General features: G+C 41.4%; 1 protein-coding gene across 4 annotated transcripts in view; it reads right to left on the bottom strand.

The window, feature by feature from the left end:
* MAML3 (mastermind like transcriptional coactivator 3) overlaps positions 1-25,010 on the bottom strand; it is a 434,306-nt gene that overhangs the window by 153,882 nt on the left and 255,414 nt on the right. For all 4 annotated transcript variants that reach the window (XM_054553544.2, XM_002815157.5, XM_054553546.2 and 1 more), the window contains exon 2: positions 18,312-19,904. In XM_054553544.2, coding sequence (XP_054409519.1) covers positions 18,312-19,904 — 1,593 coding nt within the window. The remainder of the gene's footprint in view (positions 1-18,311; positions 19,905-25,010) is intronic.

Raw genomic sequence — 25,010 nt, forward strand, 5'->3', positions numbered from 1 at the left:
GTTGTGTTTCCATTAGTTAGAACTACCTAGGGCTAACATGATGATGAGTGGATTTTCAGATGTTTTTGGAATGCATGTTTGTGTGTACATACACAAATATACATGCAGCCACACAATACACACATTTTATTTCTTGTGTGCTTATCATTTTTTCATGGTCTATCTTTTTTTATGGTCATTAGTTCTAGCTATCTCCAGACTTGATGCTAGACTATACATTTTTTCTCATGTATAACATTCCTCAAGAACTGGTTCAACTCATATGTCTTTACCTACCACCTAGATAAGCCCCAAATTCACACTGTTACTCCTTTATTTCTCCACAGAAAAATAACTTTCATTAAATGTACAAATGACAATTAAGCCAATTAGAGTAAACAACTTTTGGTCAATTCAGCTCTCACTTTGCCAGGAACCAATGGCCATCCTCAGTTTTTTTTTAAGGATGGAGGTTTGGAAGTCAAATTTGACGCCTCTCTTCCTTTCCTGTCCCCACCCCTGCCCACAGTCACTTCCACAATCTCTTGCTTTTTCTTTGGACCTATTTCCAGGGTCACACGCAGTCAGGTCCTAATTATTTTGTTCCAGGTATGCTGTTTCCTAGCATCTCTCCTGCCAATCACTTTGATCGAGACAGTACTCTCCTCTTTTCAGAAACCTATAATGACTACCCATTGCTTCTTGTATCACACACTGAATCTCTCTAATGAGCTTTGAGGGGCTTCCACACTCCCCTGGGTCCTCCTCCCTGAGCTGTGTCTTCCTCAGGTTGCACTTTTTGTTCCTTATTAACCCTTCGCAACCCAGTTCCCCTACTCCCCTTTCTGACCATTAAAAATAAGGTAAAACAATGCACAGTGCTGACGTCTTTTTAAAAAGAAGAAAACCCTAGGACACTAATACAATTACCCTTCTGCTTATGCTTCAGTTATCGGTTGTAACTACTTGTTACATTAATTGGGTGTATCTTTGTTACAGAGGATTAATAAATGTTTTATTTATTTATTTTAGTTTCAAAAACATGCCTTGAAATTTCACCAGATTGGGTGAAACGTGTTTACAATACTAGGAAGTGAACATCAGGCACTAATTTTTTGTAGCAGTATTTCTCATCAAGGCACATGCATTTACCTAATCCAAAAGATGGCTAGCTTTCTCAATTAAAAGGTATACAAAGAAATAACCCTTGCATTTGATCATTGTAACTTGGACAACATGTCACGCCATTGAATATAAACGGGAATCTGTATGCTGTTATTATTTAAAAAAAATTTTTTTAATCTAGCATTTAGTAGAGGATAAACTTCTTAATGGCAAGGACCATGTCTTTTACTTCCTTTGTGAGGCTCACAGTAATGGGAACACAGCTTCATGTGCAATTGGGCTTCAATAAATGTTGCTAGGTGATTCATATTTGAAGGGGAAATGGAAAGAAAAGCCTGAAGGACTTAAAGGATTTGTGTGCATGCATCTTGCTGTGAATAACACAAATGTGGAGACAGATGACTAAGTGGACAGCATAGGGCATAGAGAGCTTTGGCCCCTGAAATATTCAGTAACAGGAAGTTACAGTGTGACTAACTGTAACCAGGTTGTGAAATGGAAAGCAGAGGAACTGGAGGATGTACTGGAAGAACTCGGGGGTGCACACAGAAGTGAACTGCAGCATGAAAGAGGTAATGCCTTTTTGGGTGAGAACTTCAGAAGGAAGGACAGCACAGGGGACAAAGGAAGAGATAGAAATGCTAAGTGTCTTAAAATGAAAAGGTGATGGAAAGAATTCTTAAAGCAGAAATAAAAATTCTATCAATAACAAGGTTGGGTTTAGAGTTAAAAAAAAAATCACATGGCCGGGCACGGTGGTTCATGCCTGTAATCCCAGCACTTTGGGAGGCTGAGGTGGGTGGATCACCTAAGGTCAGGAGTTTGAGACCAGTCTGGCCAACATGGCAACACCCCATCTATACTAAAAATATTTAAAAAATTAGCCAGGCATGGTGGCGGGCACCTGTAATCTCAGCTACTCAGGAGACTGAGGCAGGAAGAATTGCTTGAACCCAGAAGGTAGACATTGCAGTGAGCTGAGATTGTGCCACTGCACTCCAGCCTGGGAGACAGAGCGAGACTCCATCTCAAAAAATAAAAAAATAAATAAATAATCATGCAGATATTTTGTTTCCTACTTTAAATAAAAGCAAGGCTTCACATTTGACCACAGAATGTTGTATTGCTTCTCTGCTATGCGGCACAGCTTTGATTTAGGTCCAGGACTGCTAAGTGAAAGAAAAGAAATTTCTGGTATGTTTGGAGCCTATGATTTCATCCCTCCTCTCACTCCAGCACATCTGATCTATGTATCCTTGAAAATGGAGCTGCTCACCTTTGCCAGCTCAGTTCTTCCCATCCTAAGCTTTCCTGAGCCAGTACCACTTAAGCAAGTTATAAAATGTCAAAAGCCATTCGTGGTCATTATGGTGTCCACAAATATGTTCACAAATTCTTGACACTCCTTTCAGAAGGGAGAACCTAATCCCTCTCTCCTGGAGTGTGGCTGTACTTAAATTATTTTGCTTCTAATGAATGAAATAATGAAGAAACGAAGGTATATGACTTCGATAGTATGTCATGAAATGAACTGTGGCTTCCTCCTTGGTCTCTCTTGAAGCTGACTCAGGGGAAGCCAGCTGCCACGTCATGAGAACACTTAAGCAGCCCTGTGGGGAGGTCCATGTGGTGAGGAACTGAGGCCTCCAGTCAGCAGCCATGGGAGGAAGCCACATAGGAAGCAGAGTCTCCAGCCCCAGTCAAGCCTTCAGATGACTGCAGCCCACTTGACAGCTTCATGGTAGCCTTATGGAAGAGCCTGAGCCATAACCACCCAGCTAAGCTGCTCCTGCATTCCCTTGAAAACCATGTAGATAATAAGTGTTTATTGTTTGAAGTGGCTGTTTTGAGCATAAGTTGTTACACAGCAATAGATAACTAATACGGTAATCTTTCCAATAGAGCTCTTCTTTACTTTGGAGTTAAGTTTCTAAAGTTTTATTAAAAGGTCTTTTCATTATTTTGGAATATGTGTTTACCTGCATTTAATATGTAAATGGATTAGATGTTATAAAATGTTCAGGTAAATTAAATCCCACCTTCTTTTTTAGCTTCTGATTTTAACAAAGAGAAATGACTTTTCTCATCTACTGAGGTACCAGAAACAATGAGGGTACTGTAAGGCCTCAAAGAGTCTAACAGACCTCTAGAGTTAAGGGTGGGGAGTGGCTAGATTATGTCTTGAGATGTTTTCCTCATTTAAAATCATTTAACATAAACAAAAAAGATGGCATTTTAATATTGTACTTTAAAATATGAGATATAAGTGGTTTTTATTTTAAATTGAGGTAAATGCAGGAGGAACAATCTTGTCAGAGCCAAGATTGATTTTTTAAAAATCACCAGTGAAACTTGCTAACAGTTGGCTTTTAAAAGAGAACAGTAATACACTTTTACCATTTTGTTTACAGTCCCTGTCTATAAAATTTTCACATATATATGATAATATGTTTCTTCCAGAATCTTTCTATCTTTGTATGCTCAATGCCTAGACACCACAGGCACATAAAATATGTTGAATGAATGAATGAATGAAACTGGCTTTAAGGAAAACTGAAGAAACTTACACTCTCCTAGAGGATTAAAAAACTACAAATCACATGATATGATTAATGTTTTTAATTTAAAAAACACATACAGTACATCCTATGGGTCTGATACTATTTTAAATGCTTAACGTAAGTTAATACACAGAATCATCCTAATAACTCTATTGATTATCATCCCCTAATCCCCTATCTTTCTTTCCTTTTTTTTTTTTGAGACGGAGTCTCACTCTGTCACCCAGGCTGGAGTGCAGTGGCACAATCTCAGCTCACTGCAAGCTCCACCTCCCGGGTTCATGCCATTCTCCTGCCTCAGCCTCCCGAGTAGCTGGGATTACAGGTGCCTGCCACCACGCCTGGCTAATTTTTTGTATTTTTAGTGGAGACGGGGTTTTGCTGTGTTAGCCAGGATGGTCTCGATCTCCTGACCTCGTGATCCGCCCACCTCGGCCTCCCAAAGGGCTGGGATTACAGGCGTCATTCATCATGCCCAGCTGATCATCCCCATCTTCTAGATGAAAACCTAAAGTACAAACAGGTTATATAACCCGCCCAGGGTCCTGCAAGTATTGAAGTGGTAAAGTCAGCATTTGAAGATCTGTTCTGGCTTCAGAGCTGACTCCTGACCTCTACACTCTGCCACCTCCCTACCAAGGCAGCTCCTTAAATGATCCTACCTGATGTCATACCTAGGCAGTTCTCAAGTCAGGAGAAGGTGGAAGTGGTGGGAGCCCTGCAAAAACGGAGAGAACTGTGACTGCTTTGCAGTGTTTTGGGGAATTGTGTTTATTCACCAGTTTCTCTCACTAGACCTCCAATTTAACACTCTGCCAACTGTCCAATTATTCATGTTCACGTGGAGCTAAGTGGGTTCTTCTCCAGCTGCACACCTTTCTTTCTCAACATAATTAATGAGGCTCATCAAAACCCTAGAAAACAAGCCCAGCACACCAGCCACTCTCATTGACATGTTAATAGGGGGTCAGGTGCTCCTGACCTCACAGCAGGATGTTTATATGGCCCCAGGGCTGCTCACAAATGTTATATGTTGACTACAGGGTGTCATGAATAAGGGCGTTCCTTTCCCAGTAAGCAGCTGCACTACACACAAATGGCCATGGAAATCTCTGAAGGCAGTGAGCCACACAGATCAGGTGAATTCTAACAGCATGGACACAAAGCCGGCTGGGTTGGCTTATCCAGAGCAGAGGGCTCCCTGGCTAAGCGGAGGACACGGGAAAGCACTAATTCATTCCATCCAGTGTAGGATTACATCGTTTTTAAAAGGCAATGTAAAGAGTAAGAGGCTCACAAACAGCCAAAAAAAAAAAAAAAAAAAATCACCTCTGGTCTTGCCTATTACTTTTCTGATCACAGAGCTGATTTTTGTTGTTGTTCTAACTAGTGCTGTTCAACACAGTAGCCACTAGCCACATGTGGCTGTTGAGCACTGGAAATGTGGCTGGTCCGAATTGGGCTGTGCTATAAGCATAACAGGCACATCAGATTTCAAACACTTGGTATGAAAAAAAGTGTACGTAAAATATGCCATTAGTAATCTTTATATTGATTACATGTTAACTTAATCATATTTTAAATATATTCTGTTAAATAAAAATATATTAAGGTGAACGTCACAAGCTGCTTTTTATCTTTTGTAACATGGCCAATAGAAATTTAAAAATCACATAGCTTGCACTGGTGGCTTGCATTCTATTTTGATTGGACAGTGCTGCTCTAGAGTTTGGAAACTAAACCTGTCACTGCTTTGAGAGGGATGCAAGGGGCAAATGTGTTTCCAAGTCTTGTCTCTGGGCTTTTTCTGCCACACTAATGAAACTCTTACTAATGGGTGATACTGAAACTAAAATTATCTACCAGGAAGGCTGCAATATACTCAGATGTGAATCGCCTCCTGTTCCAGGGCCTTCAATCACCCTTCTATTCGCAGGCTTTGCAGTACAGGCTCTGACTGGCCCCAACAAGAGCACACTTTGGCACTCTGTGGCACATATAACTCATTCTTATTGCACTGATCTAAAAGCTAGCTCTCACTCACAGTGGCTTTTAGGGAATGATCATGTGGACCCAGGCTGCCACTGATGGCTGTGCAGTTTGTGCCTGGCACAACAGCATGCAGCAGAGGGTACACAAGGGGTTGCCATCACACCAGGGGTGCCTGCGGGCTGGGGCTGCAGTTCATCGGCTCAGAGGCGTTGCCTGAAGTGGACTGCACTCTACACTCAAGGCAATCTTTTTTCTTGCACCCCTGACTAACTTCCACATGGCACTGAAAGTACTCCTGGCCTAGCAAGCCCATTAAAACATCCTTTGTATGAATTGGCCAGAGCCCAGTGCAGAAAAGCAGGCCATATAAATTCCCAAACATCTCAGATCTAAGAAGAGCATTTAGAGAATGCAGATATGTTTATAAAACCTCCTGTAGGAAATCATGATATTAATAAATGGGAGTTATTAGTTTGGATACAATTTGGGGTCACTATTTACTGCTGACTAAATAAAACATATAGGTAAATCGCATAATCTCATGTGTCATATTAACTAATCATGACAATGTATTGGAAATCTAACTAACATGAAAGATATTTTGATTCTTTATGTACTAGATCCGCTGCAAACCATTTGTTGTCATAAAGAGGATGAATTCTAGAGAATCTTGCCCAGGAACCAAAATATAATAGAATATCTTTATATAGGAAAGCAGCATTTTTCCCCCCGTGCCCCGAAGAGTATTATAACCTCTAAAAGAGCCCAGAGTTGTATGAATAGTTAATGAACGATGACATAATATACTTTAAAGCTTGGAACTGTTTAAAGTGTGCTCCAAAAGACTATCTTTAGAAAGGACTCTCTTCAAATAATTGCTGAGATATGACGAAGTAAATCTTCACAATAAAAATATTAAGCAAAAGGAACATATGATAGTCTGTTATTACTCTAATAAAAACAACCACTTTCATAGTGATATGAATTTACTAAAAAATAAACACCTATAAAAACAAAAAGCCCAACTATAAAGCACAGAGTAGCTATTTGTGGCTCAATGTTGCAAAAACTTTTTAAAAAATAGCCATGAGCTTGCTTCACACCTTTTGCAGAGTGTGGGACAAGTAGTACCTCAGAAAACTGGAAATATAAAACAGAAGAATAAGATAAATAATAGCAAAGTAAATTACAAGTGTTTAAATTGCTTTTAAATATACTGTAAATAAGATTTGATTATTTACATGTATACATGTGATCATCATCTTTCAGAAACTATTACACCACCCCAATATTTAATCTTATGATCATAAATATTTGATTCATTTCCTTTTATCTTGTCATTTATTCAAGCACCAAGTTCTGTTACTTCTTCCCTCTAAATGCCACTGTGGCCATTGTTCCCTTAAATTTTAACTGCTGTGTCCAGATAGACATTCTTACTGTCTCACACTTGAAATAGTAGAAAGCCCTCTAAATGTTCTCCCATTCAAATTTCGCCTTGCTATTCCCCACCGGAACCCTTCCCTCCAGCCTGGCTATAATCTAAGTTGGCCACGGAAGGAATAACGCTTTGCCGCCAGCAGAATGCCTTTCTACCCACCCTCTATCCCTCCAACTCCTACTCATTCTTGGTCTATCCCGAAGCTCAGTTGCCCTTTGGAGGCTGCTCTTGTCTTCTCCAGGCTGCACTGACCCTTGCTGTTCTCCCTGCCCCGAATCCTGAATGCAAAATTTAGTAAGGTAGCACTGACTACTCGCTCCCTTGTATCACCCTTATCTCCCTGACCAGACTGCACATTGCTGGACACTCTGGATTACACTGTTTTGGTATCTTGCTTTGGTCCACAATATCATGACTTTGAGGAGTGAATATACACAGGGAGGATATGATTGGCCATTTTACAATTTTCTACACCTGTGTCGAACCCCTAGGCTAGTAGGCTCCTCTTGGGAAAAAATAAAGCTGGACCTACTCTCTTACCTGTGAGTGCACTGGGTAGGGGCCTAGGGTGAGCAGAATGCACCTTGAAAGGAAGGGGATCTAAGAGTCTGGAAATGGAATGAAGTTGGGCATCTGGCTGAGGCAACATCTCCCCGAAGCTCAGGAGCACCTGGGAAAGTTGCTTGTCTGCCATCCTTGATGCAATCGAGCATCAGAACATGGAACACAGGGTTGTGGCTGACCTCTGTGCCTGAGAGCAGTCTTGCTCTGAGGAGAACAGCCCAAAAGAGGCCCTACATAAGCGTTGTGTTGCCTTTAATGTGTGTAGTATCCATTCCTTTGCAGTCTGTCTTTCTATAGATCTTAAGGAAAGCAGCCTGGTACTATAAGACTGTGCCCTTAAATCCTGAGATAGAAAAATGAATAACAAACCCTCTCTTGGAGGAAAAATCCCACTCTTCACCACATTGGGACTGGGGAGGAGGGACCACTGGAGGATAGACTACTTTGTCCTATTAAGAGAATCAACAGGACAATAACTGCCATATTTAAACATATACAAATATTTAGCAATGAAATAAACACAGGCTGCTTGAACTGCAGTCTCAGTGTTATCTTGTTTTTTGTTTGTTTGTTTTGCACCCAGCCGTCAGTGTTATCTTATGTACTATTTCTCCATTTGAAAATGGTAGTGGTGGCCGGGTGCAGTGGCTCATGCTTGTAATTCCAGCGCTCTGGGAAGCTGAGGCAGATGGGTCACTTGAGGTCAGGAGTTTGAGAACAGCCTGGCCAACATGGTGAAACCCCATGTCTACTAAAAATACAAAAATTAGCGGGGCATCATGGTGTATGCCTTTAATCTCAGCTACTCAGGAGGATGAGGCTCAAGAATCGCTTGAGCCCAGGAGGCAGAGGTTGCAGTGAGCCAAGATTGTGCCACTGCCTGGGTGACAAAGTGAGGCTCTGACTCAAAAAAAAAAAAGAAAAGAAAAGAAAAAAGAGAAAGAAAATGGTGGTGGTGGTGATAGTGGTTGGGAGATGTGGGCAGGGTGGGGGGGGATGTTCATTAAAATGCACATCCCAGGCCTCATCCCAGATCTACAGATCTGGGCCTTTGGCAGTGGAATCTGATTACCTGCATCTTGAATGCTTTCCCCAGGTGATTCTTAGGCCCATAAATGTTTCAGAACCACTGTTTGATAGGTTATCAGCTCTCTCAGTAAACAAGAATATTCTCATCCCCTAAAACCTCTAAGGAGTATTTTCATAGGAGTGCAATTAAAACCTCTTTCGGGCTGGGTGTGGTGGCTCACGCCTGTAATCCCAGCACTTTGGGAGGCCAAGGCGGGTGGATTGCCTGAGCTTAGGAGTTCTCGACCAGCCTGGGCAACACAGTGAAACCCCATCTCTACTAAAATACAAAAAATTGGCTGGGCGTGGCGGCGTGTGCCTGTAGTCCCAGCTACTCACGAGGCTGAGGCAGGAGAATTGCTTGAACCCAGAAGGCGGAGGTTGCAGTGAGCCCAGATCGTGCCACTGCACTCCAGCCTGGGCAACAGAGTGAGACTCCATCTCAAAATTAAAAAGAAAAAAAAAAACCCTCTTTCTTCTAGAAAGCTCATTCCTAAAATGTTTCCTTTTCTGCTGCTTTCTCTTAGCCTCATATTTCTAAAACTCTGACAGAATATCAATTTCCAAAATATGCCAGGATGTACATGGAAATGAGGTATTTTACCCATCAGCAGGGGCACTGCACTTAAGATCTGGATTTTGGGGCCCTTCTGCTTGCTGGTTTCCCCTCAGCTGGGAAGGCCTGGATTCAGTCAGTGAGGAGTGTTCTCTCCATATTCCACCTTGCCCCTGAGTGGCCAGGTAGTACTGGCTTAGTCAGAGTCATGAACCTGAACTGTTTTTATAGTCCTTGAAGTAAGTCAGTATTTCAAGATTCTGAAAACTACTCAATAGTTATAATCACAAAATCTTCTTCCAAAATAGCATGATGATCATGTTGACACTGTTGTCTTTTTCAATACATGTATTCGACATATGTAAATTTTGTGTTAAGAGAGCACTTTTGGTTTTGTGAAACCCACTCTATTGGAGCCAAAAGTGTTGGAAACAATAATGTGAATTCTGCTGTAAAATTATAAATTTCAATATTGGACAATATTTGATATTCAACAGAAAGGTGTTGAAAATCACTGAAGGAGCCTCTGGTAGAGTGAACACCCACATTAATCTTGGCTTCCTCCGATGCTCCAGTACAATCACAATACAGGAATAAAAATGACATAAACATTTAAGAACAAAGAAGATGGGAGATGGCAATAGGAATTGAGGGGTGTCAACAAAATTTTGGGAGATGAAAATCAGCTGGCTGAGTGGTAAACGACTTAGCAGCTTAGAGAAAGCTGAATCTAATCCTGCAGTGGAAGAAGCCAAAAATCAAGCAAGATGATTCAAACTAAACAACGCTGTGAAGACTTAGGAACCAGAGGCACCTCTGAATGCCAGGGTAGATGGGAGTGCAAAAAGGAAAACTGGCTGCAATCCTGTATAATTAGGAAGTGGACCAGATACCCTCCCTCAGACAAGAAGAAGGAGGGTGGATTACTCTGCAGAGATGAAACCACAGGACTCTGGAATCCTGGACCCCAGGCCTAGCCAGAGTGGGTTGAGGGCCATGTGAAAACAGGGAGATTAAGTGAAAGTCTACACAGAACTTAGTAAGACGCCCCTCAGCATCACCACCATTTCTTACCTCCCTACCCTTATTCAGCTCCAGAAAGCCAGCATCCAAGTTTACAACCCTCAGCCATGAGATGGAAGTCTTTCCTGTCTAGCTTAAGGGAAAACAATCTACAAACATTGACCCAGTGAAATGGGCAGGTTCTAGACGAATCATCCTGTAACAAAGCACATTTTACAAGCCCCATCTAAGCACACAGAGCAACTAATTAGCTTTATTGTGCCTCTCTCTTAAACAGATATTTGAGAAAAGCTTCTTTTATGAAAGAAAGAAAAACAAGCATATGAAAAAAATATGCTTAGGAGAAACAGACAAAGCAGGAAGCACAGGAAAGCTTAATTTTATTTATTTGTTTATTTATTTATTGAAACGGAGTCTCACTCTGTTGCCCAAACTGCAGTGCAGTGGTGCGAACTCGGCTCACTGCAACCTCTGCCTCCTGGGTTCAAGTGATTCTCCTGCCTCAGCCTCTGAGTAGCTGGGACAACAGGCATGCATCACCACATTCGGCTAAGTTTTGCATTTTTAGTAGAGACAGGGTTTCACCATGTTGGCCAGGATGGTCTGAACTCAAGTGATCCACCCGCCTCAGCCTCCCAAAGTGCTGGGATTACAGATGTGAGCCACTGCTCCTGGCCTGGAAGGCTTCATTTTAAAGTGATAATTAATAGCCTTGGATTGAAAAGGATAGAGAATAGAAAGAGCCTATGGAAATTAAAAATGTGATCAAATGAAATATTTAATAATTGGGTTGGAAGATGAAGTTAAGGAAATCTCAGAGCACAGAGCAAAAGGACAAAGACAAGAAAAATAGAAAAGATATGAAAATCAGAGTACAATCCAGAAGGTTTAATACATAACAAACAGAAGTTCCAGAAAGTTAAAAAAGGAGAAAAAAGAAGAGAGAAATTACCAAAGAAATAATCTAAGAACATATCCAAGATCTTAAGGACACACAATTCCAGTTTTTTTTTAAAAAGTGCACAGTACTAGATACAGTGAATGAAAAAGAGCTACACTAAGGTGTATCATCATGAAATTTCAGGGTAAAGAATATTAGAAAAGTTATCAGAGTGAAAAAATAGGTTACACACATAGGGTGGGGAATCCAAATGGCCCTGGACTTAATAGTAGGAAAGTCAGAGGACCATGAAAAAATGCCTTTAAAATTCTAATTAAATGTGTTTTCTAAACTGTAACTCTATAGGCTGGGCACAGTGGCTCACGCCTGTAATCCCAGCATTTTGGGAGACCGAGGCGGGTGGATCATCTGAGGTCAGGAGTTTGAGACCATTCTGGCCAATATGGTGAAACTCTGTCTCTACTAAAAATACAAAAATTAGCTGGGCGTGGTGGCATGTGCCTGTAATCCCAGCTACTCAGGAGCCTGAGGCAGGAGAACTGCTTGAACCCAGGAGGCAGAGGTGACAGTGAGCCAAGATCGAGCCACTGCACTCTAGCCTGGGCAATGGAGCGAGACTCCATCTTAAAAACACAAACAAACAAACAAACAACAACAAGAAAAACCTGTAATTCTATATCAGGTAAACTATTAATCAAATGTAAGGATAAAGACAGTCTCAAATATTGCCTCCATAAGAATAATCTCCCATTTACCCTTTTGTAAGAAACTATGAGGACTTCCACTGATTTGAGGGAATAATTTAAGAAAGAGGTGGGATCAAGGAAACAGATGATGCAACACAGAATGGTGGTGAAACTTTCCAAGAACGATGGTGAAGGGTGACTGCAAGACTTCCATTAAGCAGCAGACCAAGAAAACTGCAGGACAGAAGTGAACAGAACCAACAGGGCAGAGAACTTTGGGAGAGAAGGAAAGACAGAGGGAGGGAGAGAGGGAAAAGAAAAGAAAATATAAGAAAAACTATATTATCTGATGTGCTTGATCACATTGAATGTTTTTCCAGGGTCAGAAAAGTTTAAGGATGGATCAAAAGTAGGTATAGAGATAATACATGCCCCTCACCCTGCCCAAAAGGGCAATCATAAATTCCAAGGAAAACAAAAAGCTATACAAGTAAGGAAACAAAATCATAGTATACTACATGGCTAAACTGTAATTTTGCACTATGCAAAAATTAGTCTTGTAAACATGGGCTACTTTTAAAAATCATGATTTGTAATATAGCTAGTTACACTGAGAGGATGGGGAAGAGAAAGAGAGAGACTGTGTGTTGGGGGGGTTGTGTATGTTTGTCAGGAAGTAGTGTAAGTAGCTACATCCCCCCCATCTTCTGTAGAATTGAGTAACTGAAAACTTGAGAAATGCAATTTATGGAGATAAATGAGAAGACAACGTACTGCATGGAAGTGGCTGCCTTTGGCAAGCAGAAATTAAGAATGGTGTGGGTGAAGCAGGAGACTACTGTTTCTCATCAAAATCCCCCTAGCAGTATTTGACTTTCTGAACTATGCATGTGTATTACTTGGATAAGGTAAACAATATATACATCAAGGAAACTGAACAAAGGGGTTCCAGGTTCTTAAAGATTTTTTTTTTTTTTTTTGAGAATTTTGCTCTTGTTGCCCAGGCTGGAGTGCAATGGGCACTCACTGAAACCCCTGCCTCCCAGGTTCAAGTGATTCTCCTGCCTCAGCCTCCCAGTTAGCTGAGATTATAGGTGCTTGCCACCACTCCCATATAATTTTTTTGTATTTTTAGTAGAGATGGGGTTTCACCATGTTGGCCAGGCTGGTCTCGAACTCCTGACCTCAGGCGATCCACCCGACTCAGCCTCCTAAAGTGCTGGGATTACAGGCGTGAGCCACCACGCCTGGCTGCTTAAAGTTAAGGAAAATGTATCTTCCAAGAGATTTCCATGATGGCTATGAATATTGCAGCTCTGTTCTTTCTCTGGAGATTTTATGACTAAAAAGCTTATAATAATATACCACACAGGGCATTCCACAAATTCTGGTAAAATAAAATTGAAAGTAAAAAACATTCATTCTGTAAAATATGAGCACATATACTCATTATGATGCACACAGCCACATGTAGAAAACATACATGTAAAGAATAAAGTAGCAGAGTCACCTATGATGTATCTAGTCCTAAGATTGCAAGTATGAAAAATTAACACCACATTTTGGAAATGATTCCCTTTCTGCTCTTCCCCACAGGAATTATTCTTGGGCTCTGGGCTGGCCTGTGACCGTCCTTGACCAGCAAGTGGTCTCTGCTTTTGGTTTAGTTCTTTCATAGTTGTTCCATTGTTTTTTGTTTGTCAGACACAGGGATTGTGGTTGCCTTCCCAGCAATCTCACTGTTGTTCCGCTAGTTCCAGATAATCACCTCCTATCAAAGGATTCTTTCTAGACTTGCCTTTTCAGCTCTTCTATTTGATCTCAAAAGCAGCTCTGTCTTATTTGCGCTAATGCTTTCTCCATTGGAGCTGATAATCAACTGTAATCATATTTTTGACCCAAACTTTGATAATCACCATCAAATGATTTATTGAACATCCTTATGTTTAAGACACAGTGCTAGGCACTATGCAAAAATCAGCTAAAATGTGTGTGTAAGAGAGAAGAGAGAGAGATCCTGCCCTTGAGAAACAACAGGATTAAGAAGGAAAAAAACCAGATGTGACCATAGTAAGTTCTATTTTGTAACAAAAACACATATTTTAAAAATTGGAGAACATGTAGTGTGTATTTCAAATAGCTAGAAGTGAGGACTTGAAATGTTCCCATCACAGAGAAATAATAAATACTCAGGCCGGGTGCGGTGGCTCACGCCTGTAATCCCAGCACTATGGGAAGCCAAGGCTGGAAGATCGCTTCAGTTCAGGGGTTGGACACTAGACTGGGCAACATAGTGAGACCTTGTCTGTACTCAAAATTAAAAAAAAGAAAATTAGCCAGGTATGGTGGCGCACGCCTGTGGTCCCAGCTGCTTGGGGTATGAGGTGGAAAGATGGCTTAAGCCCAGGAATTCAAAGCTGCAGTGAGCTATGATAGTGCCACTACACTCCAGTCTGGGCAACAAAGTGAGACTCTTTCTCAAAAAAAGAAAGAAAGAAAGAATAACTACAGTGATGGATGCCCTAAATACCCTGACTTGATCATTACATATTCTATGCCTGTAACAAAATATCACATGTACCCCATAAGTATGTATAAATATTATGTATTAATGTTTAAAAAGTGAAGCTGGTAAGAAGAAAATTAGAGACAATCTGGGAGGTTTAGTCCATGATGAATAGAAGTTCCAGAAGGTTTAAAAAAAAAAAAAAAAAAAAGTAGGTCGGGAGCTGTGGCTCACACCTGTAATCCCAGTACTTTAGGAGGCTGAGGTGGGCAGATCACGAGGTCAGGAGATCGAGATCATCCTGGCTAACACGGTGAAACCCTGTCTCTACTAAACATACAAAAAAAAAAAAAAAAAAAAATTAGCCAGGCGTGCTGGCAGGCGCCTGTAGTCCCAGCTACTCAGGAGGCTGAGGCATGAGAATGGCGTGAACCCGGGAGGTGGAGTTTGCAGTGAGCAGAGATCGCGCTACTGCACTCCAGCCTGGGCGACAGAGGGAGACTCTGTCTCAAAAAAAAAAAAAAAAAAAAAGAAAAAGAAAAAAAGTAAAGAGAATAAAGAAATAATATAAGAACATATCTCAGAGAAGATTCAAAAACTTTTAATGGTAAAAATGTTATTGCTTTCACTGTCACTAATTTAGCTAACATTTTCTAGGAATGAGAACATGGTAAAGGGATTAGGAGACAGAATGGAAAAGAGACTGAGTGTGGGAGGCAGGTTTTAGGACTACTCACTAAAGCAGGGATTCACAACTAACATATGTCAATGAATAGCAAATAATGATATTGCCTCAATCCAACTGGCAAATCAATTCAACTAAGAATTTTTTTAAAAAAAGAATTAACGAAGGGTAAACGTTTTTAAATAGGGAGTTTTCCTTCCTTAAAAAAGTATTTTCCCAGAGGGTAGAATTAATACACATGTATGATAGAAAGTTTAGAAAATTCAGTTAAATATAAAGAGGAAAACAATAATCACTCATAATTTTTCCAGCCAGAAATAAATATCATTCCTAACATTTTAGGAATTCAGTATTTAGAATTCCTAAAATAACATTTTAGTTATTCAGTATTTTTCTACACATATTAAAAGTCACAATTTGGATTGTAACATATAATTGTTTTATGATCTATTTTATTCATATTATGAGCATTTCCATATGATTAGTCATTCATTTATATCATGAATGTCATGTACATATTTATTTTTCCAAAATACTTATTTTTGGATCAAATTTTTCACCATCACAAGTAACACCACGAGCATAATCTTTGTTCAACCAGCTGATCAAAAAGAATATTATGTAAATTCTGAGAAATGGAATTACTAGATAAAACACATTCAAAATTTTGAAATATCTTTTGTTTCTATTTTTGTCTCCCTGTTTTTTGAAATATATAGGAAGTAAGCGCATTTCTATTCATTTCTGAGATGGCATTTTATACAAATGTTCCAAATAAGTAAACATCTGTAGAAGACAACTTTCTTGAAATAAATGTGCCTAAAAGGCTTTGCTGCTCAAGTTATTCATTAAAACGAAATGTTGATCATGGTCATTGTGATCAACAAAGAATAAAGTGAATTTTCACTAGCAATAGCAGAAAACGAAACTAAACTAAACCTATGTATAATTATATTTTATATTGTACCTGTGATTTGTGCTTGTATTTGTGGAATGTACCCACATATAATGTAATGAACTATTCTGAGAACTATGTAAATACTGCTTCACAATCAGATAAAAACATGAAATAAATGATATGTTTGCAGAAAGACATTCACATGTTTATCTATGTATTTTGAAGCTCGTTTCAAACAGTGGTGAGTTAATATTTCATTAAAAAGCACGCTTTTACCTGATGAGTTTTTATGAGGTTAAGAAGTGATTATTCTAATGAGGACTCACAAAAGAATATTCTGTCCACACTGAAAATACTTCGTGAGACGAGAGAAGAGAGGAGGAGCACACAGATTTAATCTGGAAAAACATCACTTTGCTTCTTCAGCTGACTGAGCTCTTTCAAAACATGACCTCTGCAGCTACCAGCTTCAATGACTCATAGTTAGGCAGGCATAAGGACCCGAAAGAAGTACCCTTAAAACTCATGTTCCCACAAAGACAGGAACTTGTCCCAAGTTGGCACATTTCGAAAGACATTTAGTGGGGGTGAGGATGGGTGCATCATTGCACTCACATGTCTGCAGAGCCTGTGAACTGGAATTAATTATTCATCTTTGGTCTGGCTTGAAGGAAATACTCTACTGTAGCTAGTGTAAAAACAGCAAATGTAGAAGCACAATTTGTATTAACAACAGACCATTCTGACAGCTTGTGATCTCATAAACCTTCTGACACGCCTGGACTACTACAAACATTCATGTATATTGCTTATATTTCTGCCTGCTTCAGAACTTAATCTGGAAGTGTATAAAATGCTGTATCTCCCCAATGGTATATATTCTTAATGAAACTAAGATAATACATAGAAGTTCACATTTCAATGATATTTTTCTAGTAGCTACTGATTGCAGTCAATGTAAACCAAGTTATACTTTTATTTATCCAGATGGAATCTTTAGAGCCGGCTGGCATGTGCAGACAAGAAGCCACTGTGAGGTTTGGGGGTTGTAAGGCTGAGGACAAGAATGAAGCCACAGAGCTCAGGCCTGTCTCTGCAGGCCAGCACCACCTCCAGCCCTGCAGCTCCATCAGGCTTAGGGTTTCGGGGGTGGGGTGGGGCACTCCAGGAGCTGCAAGATGCAAATAACCAAGTAAGGCAAGATCTGCCTGCATTATTTCCCAGTGCTTCTAAAGTACTCAACTGTGGACACCTATCCAAGCACTAGTTAGAACCTGTTTAGACATGAGGGCCTCTAAAGCAAAGACTTTTCTGCAAATTCTCCAAGTAAAATGACTGTGTCTGCATCCTGGAAGAATTGAGGCACAGCACAGCAACTGGCAATAAGATGATCTCTCTTGAATTCATCCATGTAGGGCAGGGGGAGTCGCTTCAATGGGCATTTCCCCACTCTCTCCTTCAGGGTAGAAAAAATGTTATATTAAAGGAGCTTTGGCTGTTTGCCACTGGTCAGGATGAAGAGAGTGAAAAGGTTGTCAATGACTATTCACTTCCCGACTGGTTGCTGCTCATTTTTCACCATGCACACCGAGAGCCCAACCTCCCATGAAGGAGGACAGTGGGAAAGTAGAGACTTTAATACAGCACTAAGATATATTCACCATCACATTTTCCTGAAATAGAGCTGAATGAATCAGAGAGGTTTCATTGCACTCCCAAGTAAGAAGACTGAACCAGCTTCTAACTGTTGCTAGTCTAGCAGCAAGTGTTTAAACATTATAAGGTCCTACAAAAATCTACCCTCCACTTCACTTTGAAAATACAGAAAGCTCTCCTATATTTGAACATCAACAAGCCAAATTTCCCATTATTCATAATTCAGTAAGACAGCTGAAGCCTGCTCAGGGCCTTATAAAACTGTTGTAGGTAGCCCTGAACGTCCCCCGCTTCCCCCACCACCCAGAGCCTGGGATCATGCGAGCTGGTAGAGAAGCTACAGAGGTAGTGCCGTGTTTGGTGGAGTGACCTCTGCAGCCTCCCTCCCTTAGAGTGAGAATTTTATGTAATTCTTATCTGCAGTTGGGAATAAAAGAAGTTTGATTCCTAGACACTGAAATACAAGAAAGTTTATCGTGCCACCCTTTTCCATCTCTTAGGAGAAATGGAAAAAGAACACTCCAAACCTGGCCACTACTTGAGGATGTGTAAAGAGGTTTTCTGCAGGCAATTAGACCCCACTACAGTGGAAGTTTGTAGAGCATCACACATTGATAGTCTGAAATGCACCACAAGAACTGCTCGAAGTGTGTCTCACTTTCACACTTACCTGACCGTGGGATGGAAGTGCAGCGTAAGCCATGGGCTGATTCATCACTCCTTTCTGCTTCATGAGAAGCATGCGTTTCTGGTCTTCGCTCAGGTGTGCCCTAGGGGCCTGGAGCTGTGGAGGTGGTGGCTGCTGCTGCTGCTGCTGCTGTTGCTGTTGCTGCTGCTGTTGCTGCTGTTGGATGTACGGCATCAAGGGGTTTTTGTTGGGGTTGGCCATTGGTGGTGTCATCCTCTGACTCAGGTCTGCATTGAAGTGGGTCAGGGGTTTAGTGTTGCCATAAGTAAGAATATTGTGCTGTTTGTTTAAGGAGTTTGTACCCAAGTTATTTGGCTGCTGACTGATCATATTCATGTGATTCTGAGGGAGGTAGTTATTCATTGTTGTCTTCTGCAGGTTGTTTGCCATTGGAGGCACTACAGGGTTTTGGTTGTTAAAGGCTTGGGGGTACATCATTGGGCTATTTGGTTTTTCTGCAGTAAAAGCTGCTCCATATGGACTAGAGGGAGGTCCTAAGGGAGACCAATTTGAAGTCTGATTTGAGTGTTGCTGCTGCTGCTGCTGCTGCTGTTGCTGCTGCTGCTGCTGCTGTTGCTGCTGTTGCTGCTTCTGCTGCATGAGTTTGGCCCTTTGTTGCTGCTGTGCAGCCATCTGTTTGAGCTGTTCTGCTGGAGACATGTCAGAGCTGGGCACAGCCACAGGCCCTGACGCTGAACCGGCTACTGTCACCGCTGCTGGATTCAGGAGATAACCATTTCCAGGCCGAGGTGGAGCTTGGCCTGGAGTGTGAGCTTGGTTTGGAGTCTGAGGGGACTGAACAGCACAGTTTGCTGGTGAGCTTGCAGGGTTTGGAGCTGCGGGAGTGCTGGCAACAGAAGGTAAACTAGTGGCCGTGCAGACAGTAGAAAAGGGAGGACCAGAAGAAGAAGGCCTCGCCTGGGGAGATCCCATGGAGACATGTGTGAAGGGAGAGTGAGAGGGGTCGCTCTTCACGCTCGCACTCTCCTGGGAGAGAGGGGTCTCGGTTGCCGGCTGCGAGAATTCTGGCTCCTTCTTCTCTTCAAAGTCTTCGTTGAACAGGTCCTGTATGTCATCCTCAGGAACCGTGTTGGCCAATTCATCTATTAATTCTTGCCACTCCTGATCATTCAGGTTAATGTCTGAGAACAGCTTGTTCTGATTTGAAAGAGATGTTTCTGATGTGTCTATGCAAGTAGGGTCATCGAGAGGTTCTTGTTTGAGGTCTTTGCTCTGCAAGATGGTGAAGCTATCCTCCAGGTCACTGCAACCGTTGACAGGAAGTTTAATCTCAGGGAGCCTACCATTCTTACTTAGATCTTCTAGAAGCCCAGGAGTGTGAGTTCCACTGTTCTGCAAGGGCAAAGAAGGCTTCAGGTCAAGTTGGTGAAGAGGAGAAGCTGAAGGCAGTGGCACGTTATTGGGCAAATTGTTGATGGCTTCCATCCCCGCAGAAATGTCCTTTCGAATTCGTTTGCTAGTCGGAGAAAAATTCCCATCACAAGCACCATTCTGCTGGTCTCCATTAAGTGGTGATCGAGCTCCTTCCAACTTCCTTTTCACAGTCTCTTGTAGCTGGAAAAGAAACAGGAAAGAGGATGACTAAACCTCCAAGTCATATTTTACTCTTTAAGAATTGAGATGTGCATTGCGATGAACTAACTTTAAAGTGGTTTACGACACACAGGAAAGAAGTCATACTTATAATTTCAAAATCAGGCAACACTGAAATTCAAATTGTATGGGAAAAGGTTTTATCTAAAAGCAGAGCTCACAGGGCTAAGAGATAGAAAACAAACGAAAAATTGAAGGGTGGGAAACAAAAGAAAAGAGATAGTTAATAAGGGCAATATTCTCAGCAAGGAAGAATAATCTGTTATTATTTTCTTTCTTGTTTTGTCTTTGAGATGGAGTCTTGCTCTGTTGCCCAGGCTGGAGTGCAGTGGTGCTATCTTGGTTCACTGAGACCTTCACCTCCCAGGTTCAAGCGATTCTCCTGCCTCAGCCTCCAGAGTAGCTAGGATTACAGGCATGCGCCACCATGCCTGGCTAATTTTTGTATTTTTAGTAGAGACGGGGTTTCACCCTGTTGGCTAGGCTGGTCTGGAACTCCTGGCCTCAAGTGATCAGCCTGCCTCAGCCTTCCTAAGTGCTGGGATTACAGGTGTGAGCCACCATGAATGCTTGACATGAGACTTGGGCCAAAATGTAACATACTTGAAAACAATGTTAATACCTATCCTAAATTCTTGCCACAACTTAAATGAGAACATCAAGGAATTAAATCAACATTTTTAAAAAATGCTAAAATAAAAACTTCTAAGAATATGGAATTTAACACATGTACTAAATAGCATAGAATTGAAAGTTAATGTTTAATGCAATCCCAAACTTACTTTAAGTTCTTATGTGACCTCACCTTTCAGCACCTTTTGATAGGCTCGCTCTTCTCTAAAAGCACGTTTCCACCGATTTCCACAACATCACACTCTTCTCAATTTCCTCCTTCTCCCTTTACCAGCTCTTTCTCAATCTCTTATGTAGTCATTCTTTTTCCTAAAGGATGGGATTCTTCAATGTTTTGTCTTAAGCTTTTTTTCTCCTTCTGTTCACCCTACATTCTTGCTTAGACAATTTCATCAATTACAACAGCTTCAACTATCTTCTCTAGGCCGACGGCCCCAACAGATGCTCATCTTCCCAGGCTCACAAAACTGGGCTGGGTACATTGTTTTGGGGTCGTCAGCCTAGAAAAGATAGTTGAAGCAGGCTCATTGGATTAGTACTCAGCTCCACTAAATCCAATGTTCTCCTACTGGATATTTCATGGACATCTAAAACTCAACATGTCTCAACACTGAGCTTATTATCCTTTGTTACCCAAATCAGATCCTCATCAATGTTCCCCATCTCAGTATCTATCCATTTATCCAAGTCAGATACTTGAGCATTTTTCTTGAAACCTCCCACGTCAGCAATCACCAAGTCCTATGGATTCCACCTCCAAAATATAACTAATGTGCGCCCTCATCTCCTTCCTCCGTTACTGTTACTGTCCTTGGCCAGGATACCATTATCTCTACTAGATTGTTGCAGCCATCTTCTAACTCGTCTTTTACACTTTGCCACCATTCATTTGCTCTTTAGTCTATTTTTTTATTTACTGTTTTGTGTTCCCTCAATCTACTCCTTATAATGCCACATTTTCCAAAAAAAAAAAAAAAAAAAAAAAAAAATAGACTGCCTTTCTTGTGTATAACTCTGCAATGACTTCCACTGTCTTTAGGTTAAAGTCCAAACTAGGGCCGGGAGCGGTGGCTCACCCCTGTAATCCCAGCACTTTGGGAGGCCGAGGCAGGTGGATCACGAGGTCAGGAGATCGAGACCACCCTGGCAAACACGGTGAAACCCCGTCTGTACTTAAAAAAAAAAAAATACAAAAAATTAGCTGGGCGTGGTGGCGGGTGCCTGTAGTCCCAGCTACTTGAGAGGCCGAGGCAGGAGAATGGCATGAACCCAGGAAGCGGAGCTTGCAGTGAGCCGAGATCGTGCCACTGCACTCCAGCCTGGGCGACAGAGCGAGACTCCGTCTCAAAAAAAAAAAAAAAGTCCAAACTGACTCTTGCCAAAAACCACCTGGCTCCTGCTCATCTTTCCAGGCACACCTTTTTGCCTCTCTATTCAGCATCTCCTCCCCTCTTCTCCTTTACCCTACATTTTCCATAAACTCTCTTGAAACTTTTAGTTCCTTAAAGGTGCTGACACTCCGGTTTCTCTTCAGAGCCTAGAATTCTTTCACCTTTAAGGTGCAAAGCTTCCTTCCGCCTCTAGGGCATTGTCCATGTTTTTTTGTTTTCTTGGAACGTCCTCCTGCTCCCTCTCCTCTTCCCCTGGGTAATAGCTGCTTATTTTTCAGGTTAGATCTTAGATTTCACTTACTCTAGGAAATCTTCTCTTATACTCTTCCCCACCCTAGCTATGTTAGGTGCCTTCCTTGACCAACTATACTAGGTTGGATGTCCTGAAATAGGTCTTTCCAAGCAGTCTGTACTTCACTACCATAGCTTTTTCATGCTTTGGGGCAGCTGCTTAAGTGTCTGTTTGGTGAGTTCCAAGAAGGTAGGAACCGTGGATGACGTGCTTCCTGTGTAAGCACCACAGGCCTGCACCCAGTCCTCAGGTTCATAGCAGGGGTTAATAAACAATTGCAAATGGAACGAATCATTCTATTGTCTAATTCACAGGGCTAAGAGAAGAGTTTGAATCTGAGCAGAAGGCAGCCCCATTGACCATAAGGAATGCCTGATTCCAGCCTCTACATTCTTGGTTTTGGGAGTGATAGATCTCTTACCCTAAAGAGTGCTATCCACTTAACTGGACTCATTTTAAAAGTCCAGTTACGAAGTCTTGCTAATTCTATGGACTTATCAATTATAAACCTAACTCATCTGTGTGCTGCTTTCCTTTCTGCCAGAAAGGGCCAGTGCATGTGGTCGTGGTGAAAGAGCTTGGCATAGAATAGCTACTGGGGAGATGCTTGCTGAGTGACAGAGGGGCAACTGGGAGGGGTTAGAAGGGTTTCAGTGACTTTACATAGTTGCAGGCAGAAGGCAGAATGACAGGGTAGGAGAGAAAAGGCTCAGTGGTCTTTCCACTCAGGTACTCTCTTATTCTTGGCAAGGTGCTGTGTATTACAGAACCAATGCAAGAGAGGAGGAGGATTCCCTCTGCCCCTGACACCTGAACACTCACGTGTGAAACTGCCGGGCGTCTAGAGGAGCACCATGGATAATAAAACTAATGTGGAGATGTGGCAAAGTTCACAAAGTGTCATTTTACTGCTAGGTGCTTTTTCATAAGTAGATGATTATATTTGAAAAGTATGGCCAGGCACAGTGGCTCACGCCTGTAATCCCAGCACTCTGGGAGGCTGAGGTGGGCAGATCACGAGGTCAAGAGATTGAGACCATCCTGGCCAACATGGTGAAACCCCGTCTCTACTAAAAATACAAAATTTTGCTGGGGTGGAGGCACACACCTGTAGTCCCAGCTACTCAGGAGACTGAGGCAGGAGAATCACTTGAACCTGGGAGGCAGAGGCTGCAATGAGTCGAGATTGTGCCACTGCACTCCAGCCTGGTGACAGAGCAAGACTCCATCTCAAAAAAAAAAAAAAAAAAAAAAGAAAGAAAGAAAGAAAAGTAAACAGAGTAGAAAGGGTCCCTGAGTAAAAATCCAGTCTAACCCTTGTTCCTAAATCTTATATTTTTACAATATCAAACACAGCCCATAGTCATTTGGTAGAGACCCTCGAACTGCTGAACACAAGGCCCCAATGGGAATACACTGGAATTTGACGGAAAAAAAAAAAAAAAAAAATACTGGCTCAACTCATTGTATTACAAAGAAACTGCTAGAAAATGATATTATTTATTGGACAAAGCAAGATACCATGGTTTTGATCAGAAGTATGGAAGATACTCGAACATAGCTCCAAACATAGCAGCATGGTCAAATATCACAGCTTCAGGACTTAAAGGAAATGAGGGTTAGGGCTTTTGGCACCTCCTGGAGTGATGTTAACCTTCAAAACATAAGCATTTGTCTTAACAATGAACTGACTCGATTTTAGAAAGTCCAAGTCCATGACTCTGTTCCAGGTCATGCAATGAATGGAGCAGGACAGAGAAGTAAACAAAGCTGGTCCATTTGTTCTCTGTAAAATGGTGGTGGCCAAGACCATAGAATCAGGCAGGTCTGGCTGGGAACCCAAGTTTCACCTCTTACGGCTGAGTGAGCAGCTGGGTGAGGCAGTACAGTGAGAATTAGAGAAACAGGAGCACTGGCTCTGGAGTTAGAATGCTTGAGTTCAAATCCAACATCACCTACCTAAGAGCTAATACATATCAATATTGTCTGATTCTTAAGAAGTGTTGGCTATGATACCTTCCATTAGAATATAAGTTATATGAAGGCAGGGGTTCTTCCATTTTGTTTCCAGTAGCTCAGAACAGACAATAATACATGTTGGATAAATGAATACTGGAAAACTTATTTAACCTCTCCTAAGCCTTGGTTTCCTTACCTGCAAAGTGGGTCAATAATATCTAGCTCATAGAGTTACCGTGAGTCTGAGGTTAAATGAAATAATGTAGAGAGCACTTAGCCTCACACCTGATACCAGTAAACACCCACTAAGGCTTAGCTTTACCATTTTCAAAATACAGTGATAGAAATAGTTACAACTGCAACTGAGAAGGAATGCTTACTGGATCTTCAAAACACAAATAGGTAGAGTATTTCTGTTCCCCAGCCAGCAAAACCCTAATGTTTTCCAAGCATCTGATGTAGCTTTTTTAATATGAACAACAAAAATCAAATTTGCAATTCAAGTCCAAGTCCAAGTGCTAATGCATTCATGTCCTAGATTGTAGAACAGCAGAGGCTAGATCGTTGAGGTTCGAATCAAATACATTTTCAGCATGCCACCTGATTGGAGCCTCTGAGTGTTCCCTTTCCTCCAGGGCCTAAAGTTCTCCACTGCATGCCCCTTTAACCCAAATCTTGATTTATATATTTCATGTATCTGCATTTTGGAATATAAGAAAGACATTATTGAAGATGCTGTGCTATAATTTTTATGTTTTGTTTTGTTATGTCCAAAATAGCAGAGCAATCTTA

This window comes from Pongo abelii, chromosome 3 (genome assembly GCF_028885655.2).
Source record: "Pongo abelii isolate AG06213 chromosome 3, NHGRI_mPonAbe1-v2.0_pri, whole genome shotgun sequence".
In the NCBI taxonomy this organism is placed as follows: Eukaryota; Metazoa; Chordata; class Mammalia; order Primates; family Hominidae; genus Pongo; species Pongo abelii.